Below are 23,013 nucleotides of genomic sequence, written 5' to 3' on the forward strand. Positions count from 1 at the left end.
AGGTTGGTTAAACAAGGCTGTGGGGAATCCCACGATGAGGTAATGGTCGAATCATTCTACCTCCAGTCAAGATGGTATCAAAACAACGTTTCACCGCTGAGAATAATAGACAAAGCAAAAAAAAGTATCGCTGCTTTGTTAGGGGCGACTCCGAAAGCATCTTGCGACACAATTTAGTAGATGAGGCCAGAAGTAAGCAAGAGGAGTACTCGGTACGCAATAAACCCTTTGACGAAGCCGCTTGCTACTTACGTGCACAATGGTGGGCAAGTCCAGTGCAGCAAGATGACTTGGCAAACAGACAGATTTCAGCCAGTACTTGCAGGCCTCCGACACCTATCAAGCAAGAATAGAACGAGGGAGTTTCAACTAAAGAAAGTGATCGAACGTAAAGACAGTAAAGTTGAGAAGGGAGAAAAGGAGCCCCACAATTTCCTGTTCAATTCAAAGACTGGATGAATGGGCTATGGGACAGGGAAGACTGACCTTAGACACCGCCCCGAAATAACTGAGGAACTTCACAATTCAGGCTAGTACCCCGTTCATAGGTTGTCCATGTGATATGTGGAATTCGCTTAAGGCCGATGCAAATTTGACGTTGCGGAATCGTGAATATTGAATACACGTTGATCTGATGGAATGTCTATTTGTATGCCGTTCAAAATTAGTTCAGAATATATGCTATCCTTCTGTTGGCATCTTTTTCTGACTTATTCCAAAGAACGCTCACTTCTATCACATCTATATCCTGTCTCTTCGGAGTCATCCAACTCCGACGTGAGATGTGTTTGGTCCGGAAAACCAACGATGCTTACAGCGGCATGAGTTCTTCGCGGTCTACGATGTTGACCTGTTTGTCAACAACGGCATAGAAAACATTGGCCGTTCCCTTGACAGGGACCGTTGCCAGTGCGACTACTACTACTACACTAACTCTCTTCCCGTAACCAAGAACTCTGCTGGTGTGATAACCTCAACGTTCATAATTGGTTCAAGGACGACGGGTTTGGCAGGATGATAAGCTCCTCTGAAAGCACCAATGGTAGCCATCCTGAAAGCCAGTTCTGACAAACCAACGGCATGGAATGCACCATCTTGTAGGACCATTTGAGCACCAGATGAATCGGACAGGCAGGAGTGGACATTTTGAATGAGGGATATTCATTTATGTAACGTGGTACAATCGTATGATCCATGGTTATGTTCTGACGAATGCACGAGTTTCAATTATATGTGTATTCTTCTCGTCAATTCGTGTTCTCTCGTTGAGGTACCTGTGAATCGTGACTGGGGCCAAGCCCGCTTACTCATGATCAGGTAATCGTCGTAATAGCTATCGGACACTGAGCGGCCGTGGAGTACTGTAGTATTCAAAACGGTTCGACAGACAGTTAGGGTGACTGTGACCAGGCTGACGAAGAAAAAGGCCCCAAAAAAATGGATTCGGCAAGCAGAAAAATGCTCCGTGACACAGAAATTTTCATCATTTTCGACTAATTCTGGGTCCAAAATCCTACCAAAATTGGTCATCACGGAGGGATCATTTCGTCAGGGCCTGTTGTGGCCAGTGACATCCACCAAATTTCGGCACGTCAAAGGGCTCTGTGACGCGTGACTGCCAAATCGTTTTGAATAGCAGAAGTAAGAAGCAGAAGGCTGCAGTGTTCAATTATATGTACATTCTTCACGTCGATTCAAGTTCTGTCTTTAACCTTCATTAGGTACGCCGCTGTGATTCGCAACTGGGGTCATGCTCAGGTAATTGTCGTAATAGCTCTCGGATACGGGTGGCCATAGAGAAGGCTGCAGCCATTCATTCCTGCTCCAAGGAAATCGACGACAAGACTGACGGATGGAATTGAAGTGGAGTGGGACCAACACACGTATCTGCCGTAGCTTGGGAGAGAGAAGGCAATTTACATTTAGTATTCGTCCACGCAGCAAGAAATTGTATAAATACCGCGCAATTTATTGGCTTGTCTCCATCGCAAACAACTCTACTGTTCACATCAATCGTTCCTTCAGCATCACGAGAAATATGGCCCCCAACCGTTATACCATCACAGTTCAAGGAAAAATCTACTGGAGGCTCGTCTGGGAGTACGACAACAGCCAGAACAACGGTATGTGCCCAAGCCAGCCACCCGTGAACGTTCCATATATTGCGTTTTAGGGAAAATCACCGAAAAATATACCCTGGAGAAATTGACGTCCTACACCTCCAGTACTTTTAGGCAAGACGTCAGTAGCGAGACGAAGAAGGCTATAGAGAGAGGGGAGATCAAATCAGAGGCGGGTGTATCCTACGGCCCTGTCTCTGCTTCCGTCTCCGCGGAGTACGAGAGTTCGAAAGAGATCAACGATTTGATGGAGAGCACAACGAAAAACCAGACAGATGAGACGTACGAAACCAAGAGCACGTTCGAGAGAAGTTGTACGTATAACTGTCTTCTGCTTGGGATTGTGGCTCATGCCTTGCTAGTCGAGATTGGCCCATACAGCAAGCTAATTTTGTACCAGCAGTGGTTCAGTGCCGCCGGAGTCGACTTGAAGAGTGATGTCGTCAGTACAAACCCCGATAGGGGCAGTGAAGTCAAGATCGTCGATATCGATGTCGTCATTGAAGAGCAAGAATTTATCAAGGACGTCAAGGTTAGCACGATGGTCTTTCTCTGAACAGCCACTGACTGCCTGTAGGTCGTCTACTCTGATCAGCCTTCCGGAAAGCCTGAGGAGAGAGTCCGAGAGTATTCCGGAGGAAATGATGATATCAACGCCGGTTTCAAGGGAAAGTAAGTGTACTTTGTCACATGACAGAAACAATTGATGGTCAACCTATCTTTTCCAGGTATGTCAGCCTTGTCCCTGTGTACACTTACGACATTCGTGAGGCGGCAACCTTTTTCGATGTTATCATTCAAAGCTCGGCCTGGGCTGGCCATGATGATCTCGCTAAAGACGCGGGTGGTGACTACCGGTACCTTGTCCCCGTAAAAGATGAACGCAACTCCAAGAAGATCTACCAGCTTGCGCTATTCCGTTCTAGCAAATACTCCACGAGGGAGCACATCAGATCGCTTGGGTATGATGATATGACCAGCGACATTAACGAGAATAGAGGTGGAGATTACTTGTACCTTATCTGGAAGTCTAAGATTGCGTATGCAACTGTTTAGTGTCAAGTAGCAGTTCCGAGTCCTGTACTATTTCGATCAATTTGAACGAGATCTAAGAATTTTCGACCGAAAAGAATCCGAAAGCAATCGGAATAATCGAGAAAAAGTTACGGCGTCATTGTTGGGTGCGTCCAAGCCCACCATCGATGCCTGTGATGACCGATCCCTGTACTGCCGGATTACTAGGCAGGACACATCCTTCGTACCTCGGGAGTTTAATTAGACCTTGACCGCAAGTTCATGATAGTACCCCCATAGGAATCCACTACCCTTTAAATTTTACGTTCACTACGCCTCCCATTCATACTTTGTTGTGCAGGCTGGTCCATATACATGGAACTTCCACAGCGCTCCTTATCGTGTAGCCCGGAGATTTGACTGCTCTTTCCCCGACCTCCTTGCCCACTCCCTCTTGGCTACATCCCGTAGTGGTGCTTTGATAATCTTCCCAGAAGATGTGTGATCTACGCCCCGAACTTCAATTCAAAAACATCTCGATTTAAGCAATAAACTACTAACCGAAACCGCGATCATACAAAATAATCATCACCGGAACAGCGTATTTGGGTAGCCTTCCCAGACGTGTTACTTTGAGAGCCAGAACTGCCAGACGAAAGGTACACTCACAGTTTCTTGGCAGTCGCCCTGAGTTTCTCCTCGTTGACTAATCCATGATATCTAGGCTTGAGGGTAACCAGTGCCACAGGCAACTCTCCCAAGTGTTCATCAGGCACGCCGACTACCGCCGTTTCCAATACACCCGGTTCGGTATACAGGGCGTTCTCGACAAAAATGGATTCCTAAAGAATTCGTTCAACATTGAGGCACACGTAACGTACATAATCAATACTCACTACGTTATTCCCGCCACAAATGATGATATCTTCTCTCCTATCATTAATGTAAACATAACCGTATTCGTCCATTCGTCCTAGGTCACCGGTTAGTAGCCATCCATCCTTAGTAAGGACCTAGATAAAAGTTCAGTAGCCGACGGACACCTGAAAGGTACCTCTCACTCACCTTATCAGTAGCAGCTGGAGTGTCGTACCGTAAGCCTATATCCGCAACATAAACGACTTTGTAACCAACCGCTATCGTCATAATATCCTTTCATCACATTCGGACCGCGCAACCAAATCTCTCCCACCGCTCCAGGCGCAACCTTGACACCATCCTTCATTATCAGGATCTCATTGACAGGCGACACGAAACCGCTAGAATCGAATCAGCCAAGATGCGAGACATCAAACGAGCGGATTCACCAACTATTAGGCCTCGCAGAAAAGTCCGGTCCAGCTAGGAGCGGATCAAGCCTCTGCAGTTTAAGCTCAAGGGATTTTCTCACCGAAGCCTACCGCGCTGCCGCCATTCTCAGTAAGACCATAAACTTGTATGCTACAAGGAAATTCACGTTAGTACCAATTCCTGAGTAATATGAGTAATACATTCACAATGTGGCAAGGGGAAAGGCTTGTTTCAGCCTCTGAAAGTGAGATGCCGCCATAGAGGTACCTCCATATGCAATGGTCTTTATCGAGATCTCGGATAATGGACTATCAACGAGTTCTCTAACGATCGAGGAAGTACTACAACACGGTTAGCAATGAGGCGGACCAAAAGAAGATAGATAAGTGCCTGCTTAGCCGAGTGATATTTTCCGTTTTGTACAATCTAGAATGATCAATTCCTTAGTATCGCCGCCGCACGGTATGAAACGAATTGTATTACTCTACGGCTGCAAGGGTTGAGTGTGAATGGACATGAAGACGTTAAAGCCGATGCTTGCCTTCATCGATATTCCATGTCCGCGTTAAAACAAGTTTTAATCCTTGTGAAGTACCGAACATCTGACGACGGGTGAATATCGATTTATTCCGGCATCAACTGTCTTACAGCCGTATTGAATGCAGTAGCATTGCATAGTGACCTTGGAATCAGGGTGCCTTCTTGGGGACCTGTATCAGGTATCGGAGGGAACGGTTCGCCTCGTCGAAAACAATCTCTTCCTGCCAAAGAAAAAACCTAATAAGATCCATAAGATCAACTCCAAATGCCATAGAAGATAACACCATACATTGAAGATAGGCGTCAAGAATGCACGCTGCGAGCTCAAGACGCCCTCTTGAACAAGCGAAGAAATTAATAAACTGTGCAACCGATCTAACGAAACCTACGTACTTGGTAAGCCAGTGGTCCCCGACGTAAAGGTAATTGACGCGTTATCTTCAGGCAAGATTTGAGGGTCGTCACTCAGTACATCCCCGGGTTCTTTATTGTATCCGGAGGAGACTGAACTCCAAACGTCCATACCTTCCCAATAGCCTTTTCCCTTGTGATCCTCGAGTACGAGGTATCCTGACGCGTCAGATGCGAGACTCAACTCAGCAACAATCGGTTCGATCATGTCGGCTCGCTCGGGGTCAAGGACGATCAGTGCACATCTTGTGAGCGTGATACAGTATCCTAGCAACTCTAACGGCTGCGATCTTTTGGTAGGATCAGAATTTGAATGATGTAAACCATATGAAAGCAAATCTTACATGTCTACAAGGGCAGTTACAGCTCCCAGAAGATCTGTTACAAGATCAAGTCCTTGACTTTAAATGAGACGCAAGGAGATGGAACGCACGGCAAGCCCAAAACACGATCAAGTAAGTAGGACAATTTCGAGAGCAGATAGCTACTCGATCCCCTATACCGAAAGTGAGTGGCTGGCGCACTGGAAAACAGTAAGATACCCTTACCTTTCTTAACACCGTAAACATCTCTGAAAATGGCCGCACATCTGACTGACTTGTCTAAGATTTCCCGGAAGGTATAACGCTCTTTCTCGTATACTATGTAGGTTTTGTCTGCGTATTTCTTGGTCGAGTGGAGGAAGAATAGTCGCAGAGACGGCCAGAGATTCTTCCAGACTTTCAGAACTCCCCCGTCAACGATCTATATCGCGTTCAGATATTGAAAAGCTATAAATCAGCTCCGGATACTCACGCGAGTTTCAATTTCGAGCAAGCCCCCGGTATGTGTCAGTATTCTATCGGCTAGTGCGAATCAGCATGTCAATTTTCTAGAATATTGCGAATAAATTCACCTTCCTCGATAGAACAGCATGGGGTCCAGGTTTCTGCGTCCGCCATGATGGGTGAGAGACAACCACTTGAGGAGCTTCGTTGAGCACTTATACAAAACCGGCAATTGAGATGAGCCGCTCGGGGTGTCGGACAGTTTCGACGTGGTGCCTTTCTAGTGGAACGAAGACACCGTACCTTAGCTACGGCCTGGACTAGCAAGGCTCGGGCTCAGCGCATTCAGTGCGGCCACCATCTCAGTCGGAATGACTGCAGCATATTTATCCAAATGACCTGGGAGTGTAAAAGTTCTGTCATAGACACCCCTCTATAAAAAATTAAGTTGTACTGCAAAAATGAGTGTATTCAAGCCCTACCAGAAATTAATTGCAGACCGCGCTAAGGCTGAAAGAGTTTCCTTTCCCTGGGACGCATTTTTGTGCGCTCGCCGCATCAGCCATATGAGCTGCGGAATACATTCAACAGGCCGCAGACCCACCAGGCGCCTATCTAAGGCTTCATTCCCCCCTGTTATATACCCTGGACTCGGTCAGAACGCCGCCGGGGACCTTATTCACACAATAACCCGACGACGGTCCGTGTTGTAGGGTGCATGATGAGTGCCTGGATATCCGAGGAATCTGACGACGACAAGAGCGAGGAAGTAGATTAAAGTACAGACACGCTGTTGTGCACACATCATAGAAGCGAGGTGGGAAGCGGTAGATATCTATCGAAAAAAAAAAATTAACAAACAACACGGTAGATATCGTCTAGAAAATAACCTGCCGTATATATCGACGACTGATTCCGGAAGTTCCATTGGAATCCTTGGCTACGAGGATTGATCTGAATGGTGATCTGTGGCTCTGTCTGTCATTCCGAGTGCGCAGACAGATTTCAGCAATTATTTCGATGAAATGATACGCCTTTAGGCGCTTCTTGCTCAATGATGCTGGCCGTTCCGGAGAAGAAAGGTTAGCGTCACGTGCTCACTAAAATGACGCGTGTAGCGAGTCACGACCCATATGACATCATCGCAAACGACTACGACGCCGACGACCTCGCAGGAACGATTCCGACACCGGCCTTGGCAGCGACGACAGCTACCAGACAATGGCATTCTACTCTCTACCTTTCTCTTAGAGTATGGCTCTGTACACGATTCCCAAGCAATGCCTCGTTCACGTAGCAGATGGTGACCTCGGAAATTTGGGTGCTAATACCACTTCCAACGCGTCACCAAGACTGTTGAAAATTTCAGGTATACCGAAACCAAAATGAGCGCATTATTCTGCTCCACAGCTCCTTTATGAGACGCTGTCTCTCGCCAGGTCTCCCTTGCTCTCAAACGACTACTGGTCTCGATTATGTCTCTGCTTTCCTCAGCGTCCATGGAACGTCCGGTAGATACCAACTGCATCTCAGGACTCCACCAGACAACACCTATGAGCGACTTCATTCCGGCTTCTACAGCACAAGCTGCCGCAGCCGATGGATTACGCAATAGCACCATCGCCCTTGAAAGTCAAGTCCGCATCGCTCGACGACACCAAGCAGCGGTCGAAGGATTGATAGATTCCGTCTGGAAAGAGTCCAGCATCCAACTCTCACCAAGTACGTCTGTTTTGATATCTTAACCGACGTCTCTCTGACTGGTCCTCGTACAGCTGAACTTGCCAAGACCAAAGCTCTGGTAGACCAAGACGCAGAGCGATGCACATCTCGACCAATACTTATCAGAACTCAGTCTAGGAAGGTACATGAATTCATCTCCTGCAGTTACTTTTCTCTCATCTGGCTTAGGGAAGGAAATGGAGAAAAGATGAAATGCATAGACCCGACAAAGTGTTCACCTGAAGCAAGGATCTTTCCTGTACCTTAGCCTTTGAACACTTGCTACATCGCTATCCGCTATCCTAAGTTTTTCCTCTACAAATCCTCCTGTAACAATTCGAATTTATATCGCTCGTCTAATAGGCAGTCATTTGCACAGCTCCTTCTCCAGGTCTCAGGCCGATCAAGCTAGTCGAGCAAAAATCAAAAATTACGAAAGGCTGTAGAATATCCAGAAACTACGTGGGGACGCGAAGCGTAGACACCCGCGACCACACGTTCTTTCACCATGCTTAGTACCGTATGAGCATGTCGTTGGTTCTGCAGGGGCGGGGTGAGTATCCTGGCAAGACAGGCCAGGATCGACAGTCTCATGTGAGGCATGGCAACGATGCCATGAAAGGTTGAGCCATGTCGACCAGGTGGTGTCGTGGTGGGTGAACCCGCCGGCTCTTCGGATATGCGCCTAGCTGGATTGGACATCCCCAGATTCTTGCCACGCCTGGCGCGCTCTTCTGATAAGATCACCGTTTGGTGAGGAAGTACGATTTCGAGGGCATTGGTTGAGGCCTGGTGTCGCCAGTCCTGTTGTATAATCTGGATAACAAACAGGTAAGTTCAGTCCTTCCAATTAAGAGTCAAGAACAGGTATTAACATATCATTTTAGTGTTGTTCCCAACCAAGCTTCTTAGGCCTCGTCGTCGTATCGAACCGCGTCGAGATGTTGAATGAAATGAGGTGCTTTCATAGAACCTTAGCTGACCACACAGCTTTTCTCTGCCGAGCCGCTCTGTTCAGTAGTACCAATTCATCTAAAAGATTTCTGCTTCTCGAATGACATGTTCGCCTTGATGACGGACTACAATTGGGCTACGCGTTGCAATCTTACAACGTGGACTTCGCTTCGTCTATCTGCGTATTTTCCTTCTTTCTGCGTACCCACTCTTCCTGCGCTATTGCCCTTAACTGTACCTTGATTATCTTGCCAGAAGGCGTATGATCTGCCTACATTTTAGAATGTGCGCGTTTTAAATATATAAGGACTCACCAAACTCCCCATCCTTCAAAATAATCATTACCGGGACGGCGGACTGTGGTAACCTACTCATAGGCTGAGGAACTGCAACTCAATTCGGAGAATATCACCCACAGTTTCCTCGCAGTCTCCAAAAGTTTTTTCTCGCTGATCTTTCCGTGATACCCAGGTTTGAGGGTGACCAATGCCGTCACTAGCTGGCACAGCCTATCATCGGGTACGCTCACTGCAGCTGCTTCGAGAACAGCTGGTTCGGTGTACAGGGCGTTCTCCACGGAAATAGGGTCCTGCATACGGTTGGCTCGTTATAGCAAGATATAACAGGCTACTCACAATGCTCTCCCCGGCACGGAATATCATGTCTTCAATCCTGTCTTTAATGTAGACATACCCTTCTTCATCGACGTAGCCAAGATCACCGGTCATCAGCCATCCATCTTTGGTGAGTACCTTGATCGAAAATGAGTCGCTGGAAAAGATACTAGGGATACGCATTTTGTATACCCTGTCAGTAGCGGCTGTGTAGCATCATGATCATCGGCACAGGTCCGCAACAAACAGAATATGACAGAACCTTGATCTTCATAATACCCTTTCATCACGTTGGGACCACGGAGCCACACCTCTCCCACCTCCCCCGGAGCAGCTCTGACATGGCCTTTCATTATTAAAATCTCGTTGACCGGAGATACAAAACCGCTGGAACAGATTAGCTTAATGATACAGGAAAGGCAGTATACTTGGACTGCACCAGCTATCTGGCTTGGCGAGAAAATCCGGCCCATCTAGGACGTCATCAGGTAACCCAACAAGATGCTTTGAAAGGAAATTCCCACCGAATGATACCGATGTGGCATTGGTCTCAGTGAGAGCGTACAAATGTCTTCTACGAAATGGCAAAATCAGTGACCAAGATAGAACAGATCGTACTAAAGAATCCACATTGTTGCAAGGGGGAAAGCCTCCTTTGTTCTCTGGAGAAGAGTCGGTGAGACTGGGGCACCTGCGATGCCAACGTTCTCCAAGGTTAGACCTGATGACGGGCTATCGAGGAGATCAATCAGAAGTGATGGTGCACTGAGATGCTCATGATGGTCAGCAGGAGTCGCAAGAAACAAGGGAAAAAAAGACAGACCTTCCTGTCAAGACAATGTTCTCTTCTCTGCAAAGTCTGAAAGCATTAATTTGTAAAGCACCTTCCATGCACGGGACGGATACAAGTTACCTTATAGCTGGGAAAATAGATGTAACAAGGTCCATCCAGATCAAAATAGAACCAATCCTCACCTTCGTGTGCATTCCATTTCCGCATCAAAATAAGTTTGAGTCCGAAACAAGTACCAAGAAGCTAAGAATACATCAGCCCTTGCTCATGGTAGCAGTGAGAAGCTGCTTTACGCTCAGAGTGATTCCGCTGATGTAGAACAATGGCGATGAAATCAGAGCTCCCTTCTGAGGACCTGAAACAGGTAATGGAGGGAATGGTTCGCCTCGCCGAATACGACCCCTTGCAGTCAAAGACATTGACTATAGAAAATCCATGAGAACCACCTGAACCGCCCTGAGAATATACACCATACAGTTAACACGAGAGTCAGGAATGCGCGCTGTGAACTTAGAACACCCTCTACAAGAAAAAGTAAATCAGGACTCCTTCGTGACCGGATGAATTGATGAAACCTACTTGGTAGGCCAGTAGTTCCCGACGTAAATATGATCGTTGCATTATCCTCTGGAACAATGTGAGGATTGTCACGCAGTATTTCTCCTGGATCCTTATGGCACTGGAGGAATACTTTGCTCCAAACGTCCATGCCTTCCCAGCGGCCTTTGCCTTCGTGATCCTCAAGGACCAGGTATCCCTCAATGCCCGACACGCGCTTAATGTCAGCAGCGATCGGTTCGATATCATCGGCTCGCTCGGGATCAAAGATGACCAGCCTGCATTTTGTGAGCATGATGCAGCGTCTGAGGCGGTCTATAGATAGACACCTATTGGGTGGATCAGGACGTGAAACATCGGAAGCAAGTTCGGATTGTACGCATTCACGAGAGCAGTTACAGCACCGAGAAGGTCTGCGTTGCAGAATTCAGTATCTCAATTTTGTTGAAGCATGGTTGCAAAACATACGACAAGCCCAAAACACGACGTAGTAACTTGGAAGATTTCGAGAGCAGATAACGACTCGATCACCTGTAAGTTGGAGGTGGGTTGTAGCACTGAAAAAGCGACTCGACGTTAACTTACCCTTTTTAACACCGTAAACATCTCTAAACATGGCCGCACATTTAACAGCCATTTCTAGCATTTCCTGGAAGGAGAAGCGCTGTTTCTCGTATACCACATAAGTTTTGTCGGCGTGCTTCTTGGTCCATTTCAAGAAGAACTCTCGTGCGGATGGCCAGAGATTCTTCCAGACTTTCAAGGCCCTCCCATCGACGACCTATATCACATCCAAAGCAAGCCACAATGCTGAAATGCTGAACACTCACACGATTCTCAATCTCAAATAGACTTCCTGACCTTGTGATTATTTTGTCCGCTATTACACATCAGCAAGCTCCTGCATTGGTAGGGTAGACATACCTTCATCCACAGAGCAGCGTGGGGTCCAGGTTGCCGTGCTCGTCATGATAGCTGCAATAGAAGGACACCTCTAACACGTTGAACTATAAAAACGGTTATTTAGACGCCGGACTCAAGACTCTTCGGTAGCATGTGACTAGGCTGTTCGGGCTTCGACACGAACAATGTATGAGGTGACTGATGTTATCGCCGAACACTCCACTTGAAGTGTCTTCTCTCGTCTACCAGCGGTTCCCAGTGTGCGGAAACATAATTATATAGAAATACATTCCTGACCCCCAATTATTTCAGTTGGCCTATTCCTTCCTCGACCTCCTTGCCCACTCCCTCTGGGCTATGACCTTTAACGGCCCTTTGACAATCTTCCCAGAAGCTGTGTGATCTGTGTCCAATCTCTGATTCAGAACCTCATCAGTTGAGCAATACCGTACTCACCAAATCCACGATCATACAGAATAATCATCACCGGAACAGCATATTTGGGTAACCTTTCCAGACAGATTACTTTGAGGAAAGCTAGATCCAGAAGATGGATACACTTACAGCTTCTCGGCAGTCGCTGTGAGTTTCTCCTCATCGACTAATCCACCATACCCGGACTTGAGGGTCACCAACGCTACAGGCAACTCCCCCACATACTCGTCAGGTACGCCAACTACTGCTGCTTCCAATACACCCGGTTCGGTGTACAGGGCATTCTCGACGAAAACCGAATCCTATGAATTCGCTCATCACTGAGAGATGTATAACGCATTGCAATGGTACTCACAACATTATAACTAGCCCTGATGATGATATCTTTGATCCTGTCCGTGATGTAGACATAACCACCTTCATCAATTCGTCCAAGATCACCGGTCATCAACCATCCGTCTTTAGTCAGGACCTGAATCAAAAGTTCAGTCGCCACAAGCACCTGTAAATAAGGGATCCCACCTGATCAGTAGTAGCTGTAGCCGTTTTCCAAAAGTGTAAGCCTGTGTACCAGTGAGATAAACGATCTTGGGACCAACCTTTGTCGCCGTAGTACCCTTTCATCACATTTGGACCGCGAAGCCAAATCTCTCCCACCACTCCTGGCGCAGCTTTAGCACCATCTTTCATTATAAGAATCTCATTGACAGAAGCCACGAAACCACTGCAATCGAAACAGTTTAAATACGAGAGAAATAGAACAAACAGACTCACCAGCTATCTGGCCTCGCGTCGTAATCCGGTCCACCTGGAGAGCAGATCAGGCCTCTGCTGTAATCTGTTTAAGAAAGAATTTCCTTACCGAAGCCTACCGCGGCGGCATTCGTCTCGGTAAGACCATATATTTGAAACCTACAAGATAACCCGAATGAGCGCCAACTACTGGACCGGCTGGGGTGCACTTACATGGTGGCGAGAGGAAATGCTTGTCTAAATCTTTGAAAGTGAGACGGTGCAATGGGGGTACCTCCATATGATATGCTTTTTATCGAATTTTTAGACATCGCGCTCTCAGCGAGCTCTCTGACGATAAAAGGTGAACTGCAACACCGTTAACTAACGCGAGCACGAAAACATAGATACGCACCCGCCGAGCCGAACGATATTCTCCGTATTACACAGTCTAGAATGAAGTATCAGTCAGCAGTAAGAAAGCTGTACTGAATGAAACAGATAGAATTACTCTGCAACTGCAAGTATTGAGTAAGAATGAGACCTTTAAACACGAGCAAAATCGATTCTTGCCTTCATGTACATTCCATGTGCGTGTTAAAATCACCTTGAACCCTTGAACAGCACTATGCATCTGAAAACAGGTAAATACTGATTCGTTACCATATCCGCCGTCAGTCTTACAATCGTGAGGATGAAAGGAGTCTGTGACAACATCCCTGGAAACAGGAAACCTTCCTGAGGACCTGTACTAGGTGCCTGAAGGAGTGGTTCGCCTCGTCGAAGGCAGTCTCTCCCTATCAACAAAGCTAACTAGTACGATTTATAAGCTGAATAAAATAGTTCACAGAAAAGTGGACATACATCAAATAACGGAGTCAAGAATGCACGTTGTGTGCTCAAGACACCCTCTTGAACGAACAATGTCATGATGGATGAGCTGTGCAACAGGTTCAGCTTAGTACGACGTACTTGGTAAGCCAGTGGTCCCCGATGTGAAGGTAATCATTGCGTTATCTTCAGGTGAAATTTGAGGATCGTCATTCAGGACCTCGCCAATATCTCCATCGTATTCGGAGAAGACTCTACTCCAAACGTCCATACCTTCCCAATGACCTCTCCCCTCGTGATCCTCGAGGACGAGACATCTTGACGCACCACATGCGAGCCTAAGCTCAGCACCGATCGGTTCGATCATGTCAGCTCGCTCGGTGTCAAGGATGATCAGTGAGCATTTTGTAAGCGTTATACAGTGTCGGAGCGGCTCCAATGGCAACCACCTTTTGGTATGATCAGAAAACGAAGACTGAACATGGAAGCAAATGTTACATGTTCACAAGAGCGGTGACAGCACCCAAGAGATCTGTTACGGGATTGAGTCCTTAGTTTTAAATTAGACGTGAGATGCAACGCACGACAAGCCCAAAACACGACTAAGTAAGTAGGACAATTTCGAGAGCAGATGGTTACTCGATCCCCTACCCCGAAAGTGAGTAAGTAGGTGGTTCAACTAAAAAAACAACAGAATATCCTTACCTTTCTTAATGCCGTAAACATCTCTCAAAATGGCGGAGCACTTGACTGCCTTCTCTAATACCTCCTGGTAGGTGTGACGCTCTTTTTCGTATACTATATAGATTTTGTCCGCGTGCTCCTTGGTCGAGTGCAAGAAGAGGTGCCGCATGGATGGCCAGAGATTCTTCCAGACTTTCAGGACCCTCCCGTCAACGACCTGTATTGCGTTTAGACCTTGAAGGAGTAGATGGCAGCTGAAAGTACTGACTCGAGTTTCAATTTCGAGCAAACTTCTGGGTCCCGTGAGTATTCTGTCGGCTAGTCAAATTAGCATGCGAATGTCCTGGCTTTTTTTTTGACAGTAAGCTCACCTTCCTCGATAGAGCAGCACGGGGTTTGTGTTTTAGCGTCCGTCATGAGTGATTAAAACTACCATCTGTGAACCATGAAGTAGAGTATGTATACTCTGTGGTTGAGAAGAGCCGCCCGGAAAGACACCGAGTCCAACACCATCGCGCCCTCCATCGAATAGTCCTCAGTGCATCCAGACAACCGACAAAAGGTCGAAAATATTATATATGTTGGCACTAACGAACGCCCTCATCGGATGTTTGGGGCCTTCTGATACTTATCGCTTCCATAGACTCGGAGCTGCCAATAATTCATTGATTTACAGGGGCGGGCATGAGCCTGGCTTTTCGAATTCAGACCCCCCGAGCCTATCTTGAAACCCTACAAGGCTTAGGCCTGACTCGGGGTTAGGGCAGGGCCTGTAACAAGGAACGCATCTCATATTGTCGACAAAAATATGGCGGTGTATTGAAATCATCTAACAATACCAGAATTAGTATTCAAACGTCCTATCTAACGAACCTTTCTCTCCTGCAATCAGATTCTAGCCTCGGCATTGACTTCAGGAAACGCATTCAAAATCATGGTCAAAGATGTGGGATGACAGTTCAGATAAAGATACACGTAGTCACAGTGCCTATTTCTAGTTAACCGTCTCTCACGTTCCCGGAAGGCTAACATACTCACCGGCCTGATCCCAATTCCTTCAACAATTTCGCGTTCCTCCATTATTCGACCTTGCATAGCAACCGCTCACAGGAAGAAGATAGTGTAGGGACACTGAGACTCGCGCAGCACAAAGGTACTAGGTGAAGAGCGAGACTGACCGACATGGTGGTTAAGAAAAGACGAATGATGTGGCTGTGCAGGCAATTTGGCGACACCCTGGCTCAGACCATTCTAATTTCTAACGCACTGTTGAGTGCGTCTCGCAGAGTAGAGGCTCTTCGCAGGGAGTGAGAAGAGACAAGGGCATATCATGTCGGGATAAATTGTATTTGAGGGGTACAAAGGTATAGAATTAAACACCTGGAAAATGTCGACATCGCGAATAGAATTTATTCGCAAGCATCTAACGACACGGCACAGACTTCAGTAGTGGCGTATCTACCCTATTCTTTCCTCCATACTCCATTCCCACTCCCTCTGGGCTACGGCGCTTTGGTAATCTTCCCAGAAGATGATCTGTGCCCCAATCTTCAATTCAAATCTGTCTTCAGTTGACCATACAGCACTCACCAAATACACGATCATGCAGAATAATCATCGCCAGAGAGGCATATTTAGGGAGCATTTCTAGACCGATTACTTTGAGGGCCAGGACGGGCGGAGCGTAGGTACACTCACAATTTCTCTGTAGTGCACCATGAGTTTTCTCCTCGTCGACAAATCCGTCGTATCCAGGCTCGAGAGTCACCGACGCTACAGGCAACTCCCCAAGCGTTCGTCTGGTGCACCGACTGGACTCCTCGCACTGGGAGATTATGACGAACTTTCTCTGTGTGTAAGGGTGGAAGCTGAAGTAGCGCGCGCGGTGGTGGAACCAGTGCTTGACAAGGGAAGCGACGTGGACCGGGAAAGCAGCGTTAGTTTGCGAAAGTGAGACTGCGAGCTACTGGTTATATTCACGGTTGTCCATGCACAATGCGTGAACGAATTATTCCCGTCAGCAGCATTGACGTTCTTCATTTGTTCGCGGGACAATGTACTACCAGTTTAACGTCAGAATGGAGGAAACTGCACCGAAGATAGATCCAACATACTAGAACTTGTGGATGTAAGATTCAGACTATGTCTTCAGATCACAACGGAAGCGTGGCATCCATCTGCCCGGAATCTAGCGCCATAGAGGCTCTTGTGCGTTCAGCCTGGCAAAAAGTTAAGTTCTAACAAAGAGTGGAAGCACAAGTAGTCTTACACGGCGTCTCCCCCCACGGCATTCGTATACCAGTCTGATCCGCTATCTATATGGTCTTGCGCAAGCAGACGAGGAGCCAGGAATGAGAGATCGAAGAGAACTGGAAGGGGAGAGATAGTTGTAAAGGAAAATTAGAGGAAAGGAAAAATTGCGAGTGAGATAGATGATACGTACAATAGATTACAACAATAAAAATGGCTGAATCTGAACACACTGAACATCAGGGTCAGAAAAGATATGCAGGAATAATAAAGAGTACTTACCACTTTCTTCTCCTCGCGTATTGTCAATACGACAAAACCATCAACGCCAAGATAATCATCAAAGCACTGCAAAAAACGAATCCCACCAACCAGCGCGGCCAATGCTGCTTCGCCTACTTCCAAGTCTCTGTTATCCTCTTCGGGGATGCAAACAGCGCCCAACGGAGCCGGCAATCGGGTCTGAGGATCGTTGTCGTCGAAGAAAATACTGCCCACTTCCAGCATATTTGCGAGGGTATAACCTGTGAGTGAATATGCCTCTGCGTCGTATTTGAGTTGCCATTACTGACGCTTCCGCGTCTCCGTCACCCGCTGGATGCCATCAATGGCCTTGTACTCCCAGTATTTGAGGCGTGACAGGCATCGAACAAGGAGCCACGATACGCGTGAAGATAATGGATGCGTGTGCTTGACGGATGGTGGAAGGAAGCAGATGAACGTGGGACAGCAGCAGAAACAGGTGGGTGAGATTCTGATCCCTGGGAATGTGACGATTTTCGGTGAATCCAGCGTTGACCGGCGGCAGCGTGTACGCCCTCAGGTACTTGGTTCAGTTGGTTTGCAAGAGACGCTGTGATATCATAGCAGTGCAGTCGAATCTAAGCAAGGTCCGTGCACGCAAAGTCGACCAATGTCGTTGCCGTAAAAGTGGTGCAGACCGCTGCCAACTGCCGACAATGTCCGATACCGATATGCCGTACCTATTATCAGCCGGCCGGCATGGCTGTAGTCGGCGTCCAGCAGTCTGTCATTTTCCCTCAACGGCAGTCCCAAGCTTGGAGAGTACACACTTTCCCGGGGTCTCCCTGGAGCTGTATGCTCATCCGCCACCATATTATCCTGAAGATGACCGGGGCATCTACCAAAGGACGCGTTCATGACCCAGATTGTAGATCACCTTGATGCCTCCATAGCTCACCGAGTTCCCATTCCTCCGACTATGTCCACTAATGTTTCTATCGTCCTCGATAAGCGACTTCTCTCCAGTACTGAACGTATTGCCTATGTCTGGACAGCTCATATCCAAGATTCTTCACCCAGCGCTACCGGATACCCATCGACCATGATCGTAAAAATCTATGATCCCGTTTATTTCGGAGAGGCGCAGTACTTTGATCCCTTTAGTTTCCTCGATTTATTCATCTCGCGGGAGACACAGGCATACCAACGTCTAAAACGTCTTTACAGGACGAAGGTTCCGCATTTCTATGGGCGCAGAGCAATGCAAATCTCGACCGATGTTGACGAGAACACAGTCTAGGAAGGTATGTGGATTCATCTCCTGCAATGACTTTTCTCTCATCTCGCTTAGGGAAGGAAATGGAGAACCAATGAAATGCACAGGCCTGACAAAGTGTTCACCTGAAGTACGGTTCCGCTCTGCTCTTGTATATCAGCCTTTGAAGACTCGCTACATTGCTACCTTCGCTATCACAAGTTTTTCCATCACAAAGCCAGCTGTAATAATTCGACTTTACATCGCTCATCTATATTAAACAGTCATATGCACAGCCCCTTGTCCAAGTCTCAGACCGATCAAGCCAGTCAACCAAAAATCAAAACCACGGAAGGCTTTAGCACAACCGGAAGGTACGTAGGGACGTGAAGCGTGGACACCCGCGATCACACGTTCTTTCGCCATGCTTAGTACCGTATGAGCATGTCGTTGGTTCTGCAGGGGCGGGGTGAGTATCCTGGCAAGACAGGCCAGGATCGACAGTCTCATGTGAGGCATGGCAACGATGCCGTGAAAGGTTGAGCCATGTCGACCAGGTCGTGTCGTGGTGAGTGAACCCGCCGGCTCTTCGGGTACGCGCCTAACTGAATTGAACGTCCCCGGATCCTTGCCATGCCTGGCGCGCTCTGCTGATGAGATCACCGATTGGTGAGGAGGTACGATTTCGAGGGCGTCGGTTGAGGCCTGGTGTCGCCAGTCCTGTTGTATAATCTGGATAACAAACAGGTAAGTTCAATCCTTCCAACTGAGAGTCAAGGACAGATTCTAACACATCATTTTGGCAAGTTTTGATTGTTTAGGTTACCTTGTATGCTGTACGACGATGTTTACCATTCATACTTCGTTAAAGCCGCATATAATGTATTCACAGGCGCGGAACGAACAGCACCGCTCTATGTATTTCATAACTTGAAGGTTAGTCTATTCTTTCCTCGACCTCCTTGCCCACTCCCTCTGGGCTATGACCTTTAACGGCCCTTTGATAATCTTCCCAGAAGCCGTGTGATCTGTGCCCAATCTCTGATTCAGAATCATCTTCAGTTGAGCAATACCACACCTACCAAATCCATGATTATACAGAATAATCATCACCGGAACAGCATATTTGGGTAACCTTTCCAGACAGATTACTTTGAGGAAAGCTAGATCCAGAAGATGGATACACTTACAGCTTCTCGGCAGTCGCCGTAAGTTTCTCCTCATCGACTAATCCACCATACCCAGACTTGAGGGTCACCAATGCGACGGGCAATTCCCCCGCATACTCGTCAGGTACGCCAACGATTGCTGCTTCCAATACACCCGGTTCGGTGTACAGGGCATTCTCGACGAAAACGGAATCCTATGAATTCGCCCATCACGGAGAGTTGTATAACATACTATAATGGCACTCACAACGTTATAACCACCCCTGATGATGATATCTTTGATCCTGTCCGTGATGTAAACGTAACCACCTTCATCAATTCGTCCAAGATCGCCGGTCATCAACCATCCGTCTTTAGTAAGGACCTAGATCAAAGTTCAGTGGCCACAAGCACCTATAAATAAGGGATCCCACCCGATTGGTAGCAACTTCAGCCATTGTCCGAACATGTAAGCCTGTGTACCAGTGAGATAAACGATCTTGGGACCAACCTTCGTCGCCGTAATACCCTTTCATCACATTCGGACCGCGAAGCCAAATCTCTCCCACCACTCCTGGCGCAGCTTTAGCACCATCTTGCAGTATCAGAATCTCGTTGACAGGAACCACGAAACCACTGCAAATTGAAACAGTTTAAGGATGAGAGAAATAGAACAAACAGACTCACCAGCTATCTGGCCTCGCATCGTAATCCGGTCCACCTGGGGAGCAGATCAGGCCTCTGCTGTAATCTGTTTATGAAAGAATTTCCTCACCGAAACCTACCCCGGCGGAATTCGTCTCAGTTAGACCATATAGGTGGAAGCTACAAGATAACCCGAGTAAGTGCCGACTACTGGACACGCTGGGACGCACTTACATGGTGGCGAGAGGAAATGCTTGTCTAAATCTTTGAAAGTGAGACGGTGCAGTTGGGTTACCTCCATATAATATGCTTTTTATTGAAATGTTGGATATCGCGCTCTCAGCGAGCTCTCTGATGGTTAAAGGTGGACTGCAACATCGTTAACTAACGCAAGCACGAAAACATAGATACGCACCCGCCGAGCCGAACGATATTCTCTGTTTTACACAGTCTAGAATGAAATATCAGTTAGCAGGCAAGAAAGCTGTGCCAAATCAAATGGATGGAATTACTCCGCAGCTGCAAGTATTGAGTAAGAATGAGACCTTTAAACAAGAACAAAGTCGATTCTTGCCTTCAGGTACATTCCATGTGCGTGTTAAAACGACCTTGAATCCTTGAACAGCACAGTGCATCTGAAAACGGGTGAATATTGATTCGTTACCATGTCGGCTGCCAGTCTTACAGTCGCGAGAATGAAAGAAGCCTGTGACAGCATCCCTGGAAACAGGAAACCTTCCTGAGGACCTGTACTAGGTGCCTGAAGGAGTGGTTCGCCTCGTCGAAGGCAGTCTCTCCCTGTAAACAAAGGTATCTAGTACAATTTATAAGCTCAACGAAATAGTTCATAGAAAAGAGGACATACATCAAATAACGGAGTCAAGAATGCACGATGTGTGCTCAAGACACCCTCTAGAACGAACAACGTCATTGATGATCTGTGAAACAGGTTCAGCTACTACGTACTTGGTAAGCCAGTGGTTCCCGACGTAAAGATAATCATTGCGTTATCTTCAGGTGAAATTTGAGGATCGCAATTCAGCACCTCGCTAATGTCTCCATCGTATTCGGAGAAGACTCTACTCCAAACGTCCATGCCTTCCCAATGGCCTTTCCCTTCGTGATCCTCGAGGACGAGACATCCTGATGCACCGCATGCGAGCCTAAGCTCAGCACTAATCGGTTCGACCATGTCAGCTCGCTCGGTGTCAAGGATGATCAGTGAGCATTTTGTAAGCGTTATACAGTGTCGGAGCGGCTCCACTGGTAGCCACCTTTGGTACGATCAGAAAACGAAGAATGAAAGGCATGCAGAAGCAAATTTTACATGTGCACAAGAGCGGTGACGGCACCCAGAAGATCTGTTACAAGATTGAGTCCTCGGTTTTGAAGCAGACATGAGATGCAACGCACGGCAAGCCCAAAACACGACCACGTAAGTCGGACAATTTCGAGAGCAGATTGTTACTCGATCCCCTTCCCCGAAAGCGAGTAAGCAGGTGGTTTAACTAAAAAAAAAACAACAGGATATCCTTACCTTTCTTGATGCCATAAACATCTCTCAAAATGGCAGAACATTTGACCGCCTTCTCTAATACCTCCTGATAGGTGTAACGCTCTTTCCCGTATACTATATAGACTTTGTCGGCGTGCTCCGTGGTCGAGTGCAAGAAGAGGTGCCGCATGGATGGCCAGAGATTCTTCCATACTTTCAGGACCCTCCCGTCAATGACCTATATTGCATTTAGACCTTCAAAGAGTAGATGGCAGCTCAGAACACTGACTCGAGTTTCGATTTCGAGCGAACTTCCGGGTCCTGTGAGTATTCTGTCGGCTAGTCAAATTAGCATGCGAATGTTCTGGCTTTTTTTGTCAGTAAGCTCACCTTCTTCGATAGAGCAGCGCGGGGTTTGTGTTTTAGCATCCGTCATGATTGATAAGAGTACCGTCTAGGGACCATGGCGTCAAGTATATATACTCTGTGGTTGAGAAGAGCCGTCCGGAAGGCGAGTCAGACACCGTGTCCAGAGCTATCGCACATTCTGTTGAATGGTCTTCAATGCATCCAGACAACCGACAAAAGGTCGAAAATGTTATCTATGCTGGCATTAATGAACGTCCTCACCGGATATTTGGGGGCTTCTGAAACTTATTGCCTCCATGGACTCGGAGCCGCCAATAATTTAGTGATTTACAGGTGCGGGCTTGGGCCTGGCTTTCGAATTCCGAACCCCGAGCCCGCCTTGAAACCATACAGGGTTTGGGCCTGACTCGGGGTTAGACTAGGGCCGCAGCGTAACAAGGAACACATCTCATACTCGTCGGCAAAAATGTGGCGGTGCATTAAAATCGTCTAACAATACCAGAATTAGCACTGGAATGTTCTATCTAACGAACCTTTGTCTCCCGCAATCGGATTCCAGCCTCGGCACTGAGTTCGGGAAATGCGTTCAAAATCATGGTCAGAGATGTGGGGTGACAGTTCAGACAAAGATCCACCGTAGGCACAGCGCTTATTCCCGATTAGCTATCTCTCACGTTCCCAGGTAGCTAGCATACTCACCGACCTGATCCCAATTCCTGCTCCATCTTCATTAATTTGGCGTTCCTCCATTATTCGACCTTGCATAGCAACCGCTCACAGGAAGAATATTGTGTAGGGGCACTGAGACTCGCGCAGCACAAAGGTACTAGGTGAACAGCACGACTGACTTGATGGTTAAGAAAAGACGAGTGATTGTGGCTGTGCAGACAATTTGACGACACCGTGACGCTGGCTCATAACCATGTTACGTCCGCAGATGGAGTCCTTTGCGAAGGATTTCGCCTGTGCAGTGGTTACGTCCACAGATGAGATCCTTTCCGAAAGATCTCACCTGTGTACTCGGTGGTTACGTCCGCTGGTGGTGTCCTTCGTGAAGGATGTCACCAATCTGGTGATACTCGGTGTTTCGTTCGCAGGCAGTCTCTTTCTCGAAGGAGCTTGCCTGTTTCGCTGTTCTTAGTTTCCGTTTCATATGGGCTAAGGCTTGAGCGAAACAACGGGCCTCGTTTGTTGTGCGCACACGATGCTTGTGTTTCGTTCCTGCAGTTTGTGGTTCTTT

The 23,013-nt window shown here is 47.4% G+C and overlaps 9 protein-coding genes across 9 annotated transcripts; 2 read left to right on the forward strand and 7 right to left on the reverse strand.

The window, feature by feature from the left end:
• Positions 1-798: 798 nt before the first annotated feature.
• Positions 799-1,293, reverse strand: EV420DRAFT_1557231 (uncharacterized protein; the record flags this gene model as incomplete). The annotated part of the gene is made up of 1 exon (XM_060473692.1): positions 799-1,293. A coding segment is annotated over one exon (168 nt), but the record flags the coding sequence as incomplete, so codon positions are not given.
• A 701-nt stretch (positions 1,294-1,994) lies between these two features.
• On the forward strand, positions 1,995-3,176 carry EV420DRAFT_1749699 (uncharacterized protein; the record flags this gene model as incomplete). Its single annotated transcript, XM_060480296.1, has 5 exons — positions 1,995-2,123; positions 2,174-2,434; positions 2,483-2,652; positions 2,698-2,792; positions 2,849-3,176. The coding sequence occupies exons 1-5, from the start codon at positions 2,039-2,041 to the stop codon at positions 3,174-3,176; spliced, it is 939 nt and encodes a 312-aa protein (XP_060328214.1). The 5' UTR covers positions 1,995-2,038.
• Positions 3,177-3,353: 177 nt separating this feature from the next.
• Positions 3,354-6,426, reverse strand: EV420DRAFT_627954 (uncharacterized protein). Its single transcript, XM_060482842.1, has 19 exons — positions 6,271-6,426; positions 6,171-6,220; positions 5,924-6,119; positions 5,809-5,871; positions 5,720-5,753; positions 5,358-5,665; positions 5,254-5,300; positions 5,073-5,201; positions 4,962-5,026; positions 4,815-4,850; positions 4,631-4,765; positions 4,525-4,574; positions 4,442-4,475; positions 4,269-4,393; positions 4,200-4,213; positions 4,031-4,147; positions 3,804-3,976; positions 3,696-3,748; positions 3,354-3,640 (listed from the first exon to the last, which is right to left on the reverse strand). The coding sequence occupies exons 1-19, from the start codon at positions 6,314-6,316 to the stop codon at positions 3,531-3,533; spliced, it is 1,785 nt and encodes a 594-aa protein (XP_060328215.1). The 5' UTR covers positions 6,317-6,426; the 3' UTR covers positions 3,354-3,530.
• A 1,861-nt stretch (positions 6,427-8,287) lies between these two features.
• Positions 8,288-11,753, reverse strand: EV420DRAFT_1645404 (uncharacterized protein; the record flags this gene model as incomplete). The annotated part of the gene is made up of 19 exons (XM_060477775.1): positions 8,288-8,680; positions 9,024-9,085; positions 9,133-9,185; positions 9,235-9,407; positions 9,454-9,638; positions 9,695-9,819; positions 9,872-10,006; positions 10,063-10,197; positions 10,256-10,282; positions 10,346-10,352; positions 10,408-10,468; positions 10,519-10,647; positions 10,701-10,747; positions 10,805-11,112; positions 11,163-11,196; positions 11,252-11,314; positions 11,369-11,564; positions 11,614-11,663; positions 11,708-11,753. The coding sequence occupies 19 exons, from the start codon at positions 11,751-11,753 to the stop codon at positions 8,288-8,290; spliced, it is 2,229 nt and encodes a 742-aa protein (XP_060328216.1).
• A 250-nt stretch (positions 11,754-12,003) lies between these two features.
• EV420DRAFT_1645405 (uncharacterized protein) lies at positions 12,004-14,785 on the reverse strand (the record flags this gene model as incomplete). Its single annotated transcript, XM_060477776.1, has 20 exons — positions 12,004-12,089; positions 12,143-12,195; positions 12,251-12,423; positions 12,477-12,593; positions 12,644-12,684; positions 12,721-12,845; positions 12,896-12,929; positions 12,984-13,033; positions 13,088-13,222; positions 13,269-13,304; positions 13,343-13,371; positions 13,437-13,487; positions 13,538-13,666; positions 13,718-13,764; positions 13,826-14,133; positions 14,183-14,216; positions 14,269-14,331; positions 14,390-14,585; positions 14,637-14,686; positions 14,740-14,785. The coding sequence occupies 20 exons, from the start codon at positions 14,783-14,785 to the stop codon at positions 12,004-12,006; spliced, it is 1,803 nt and encodes a 600-aa protein (XP_060328217.1).
• Positions 14,786-15,693: 908 nt separating this feature from the next.
• Positions 15,694-16,585, reverse strand: EV420DRAFT_628492 (uncharacterized protein). The gene is made up of 4 exons (XM_060482843.1): positions 16,483-16,585; positions 16,343-16,427; positions 15,959-16,286; positions 15,694-15,904 (listed from the first exon to the last, which is right to left on the reverse strand). Exons 2-4 carry the CDS (start codon positions 16,406-16,408, stop codon positions 15,792-15,794), a joined length of 507 nt encoding a protein of 168 aa, XP_060328218.1. The 5' UTR covers positions 16,409-16,427; positions 16,483-16,585; the 3' UTR covers positions 15,694-15,791.
• A 232-nt stretch (positions 16,586-16,817) lies between these two features.
• On the reverse strand, positions 16,818-17,125 carry EV420DRAFT_1645406 (uncharacterized protein; the record flags this gene model as incomplete). Its single annotated transcript, XM_060477777.1, has 2 exons — positions 16,818-16,850; positions 16,901-17,125. The coding sequence occupies 2 exons, from the start codon at positions 17,123-17,125 to the stop codon at positions 16,818-16,820; spliced, it is 258 nt and encodes an 85-aa protein (XP_060328219.1).
• A 447-nt stretch (positions 17,126-17,572) lies between these two features.
• Positions 17,573-18,277, forward strand: EV420DRAFT_628501 (uncharacterized protein). Its single transcript, XM_060482844.1, has 2 exons — positions 17,573-18,165; positions 18,213-18,277. Exon 1 carries the CDS (start codon positions 17,778-17,780, stop codon positions 18,159-18,161), a length of 384 nt encoding a protein of 127 aa, XP_060328220.1. The 5' UTR covers positions 17,573-17,777; the 3' UTR covers positions 18,162-18,165; positions 18,213-18,277.
• A 781-nt stretch (positions 18,278-19,058) lies between these two features.
• EV420DRAFT_1765980 (uncharacterized protein) lies at positions 19,059-22,111 on the reverse strand (the record flags this gene model as incomplete). Its single annotated transcript, XM_060480854.1, has 20 exons — positions 21,795-22,111; positions 21,694-21,743; positions 21,447-21,642; positions 21,323-21,385; positions 21,237-21,270; positions 20,876-21,183; positions 20,775-20,821; positions 20,595-20,723; positions 20,484-20,544; positions 20,422-20,428; positions 20,325-20,360; positions 20,144-20,278; positions 20,040-20,089; positions 19,952-19,985; positions 19,776-19,900; positions 19,699-19,712; positions 19,533-19,649; positions 19,307-19,479; positions 19,199-19,251; positions 19,059-19,144 (listed from the first exon to the last, which is right to left on the reverse strand). The coding sequence occupies exons 1-20, from the start codon at positions 21,838-21,840 to the stop codon at positions 19,059-19,061; spliced, it is 1,764 nt and encodes a 587-aa protein (XP_060328221.1). The 5' UTR covers positions 21,841-22,111.
• Positions 22,112-23,013: the final 902 nt, after the last annotated feature.

Source organism: Desarmillaria tabescens (genome assembly GCF_030435595.1).
Source record: "Desarmillaria tabescens strain CCBAS 213 chromosome Unknown EV420scaffold_29, whole genome shotgun sequence".
NCBI classification, from domain to species: Eukaryota; Fungi; Basidiomycota; class Agaricomycetes; order Agaricales; family Physalacriaceae; genus Desarmillaria; species Desarmillaria tabescens.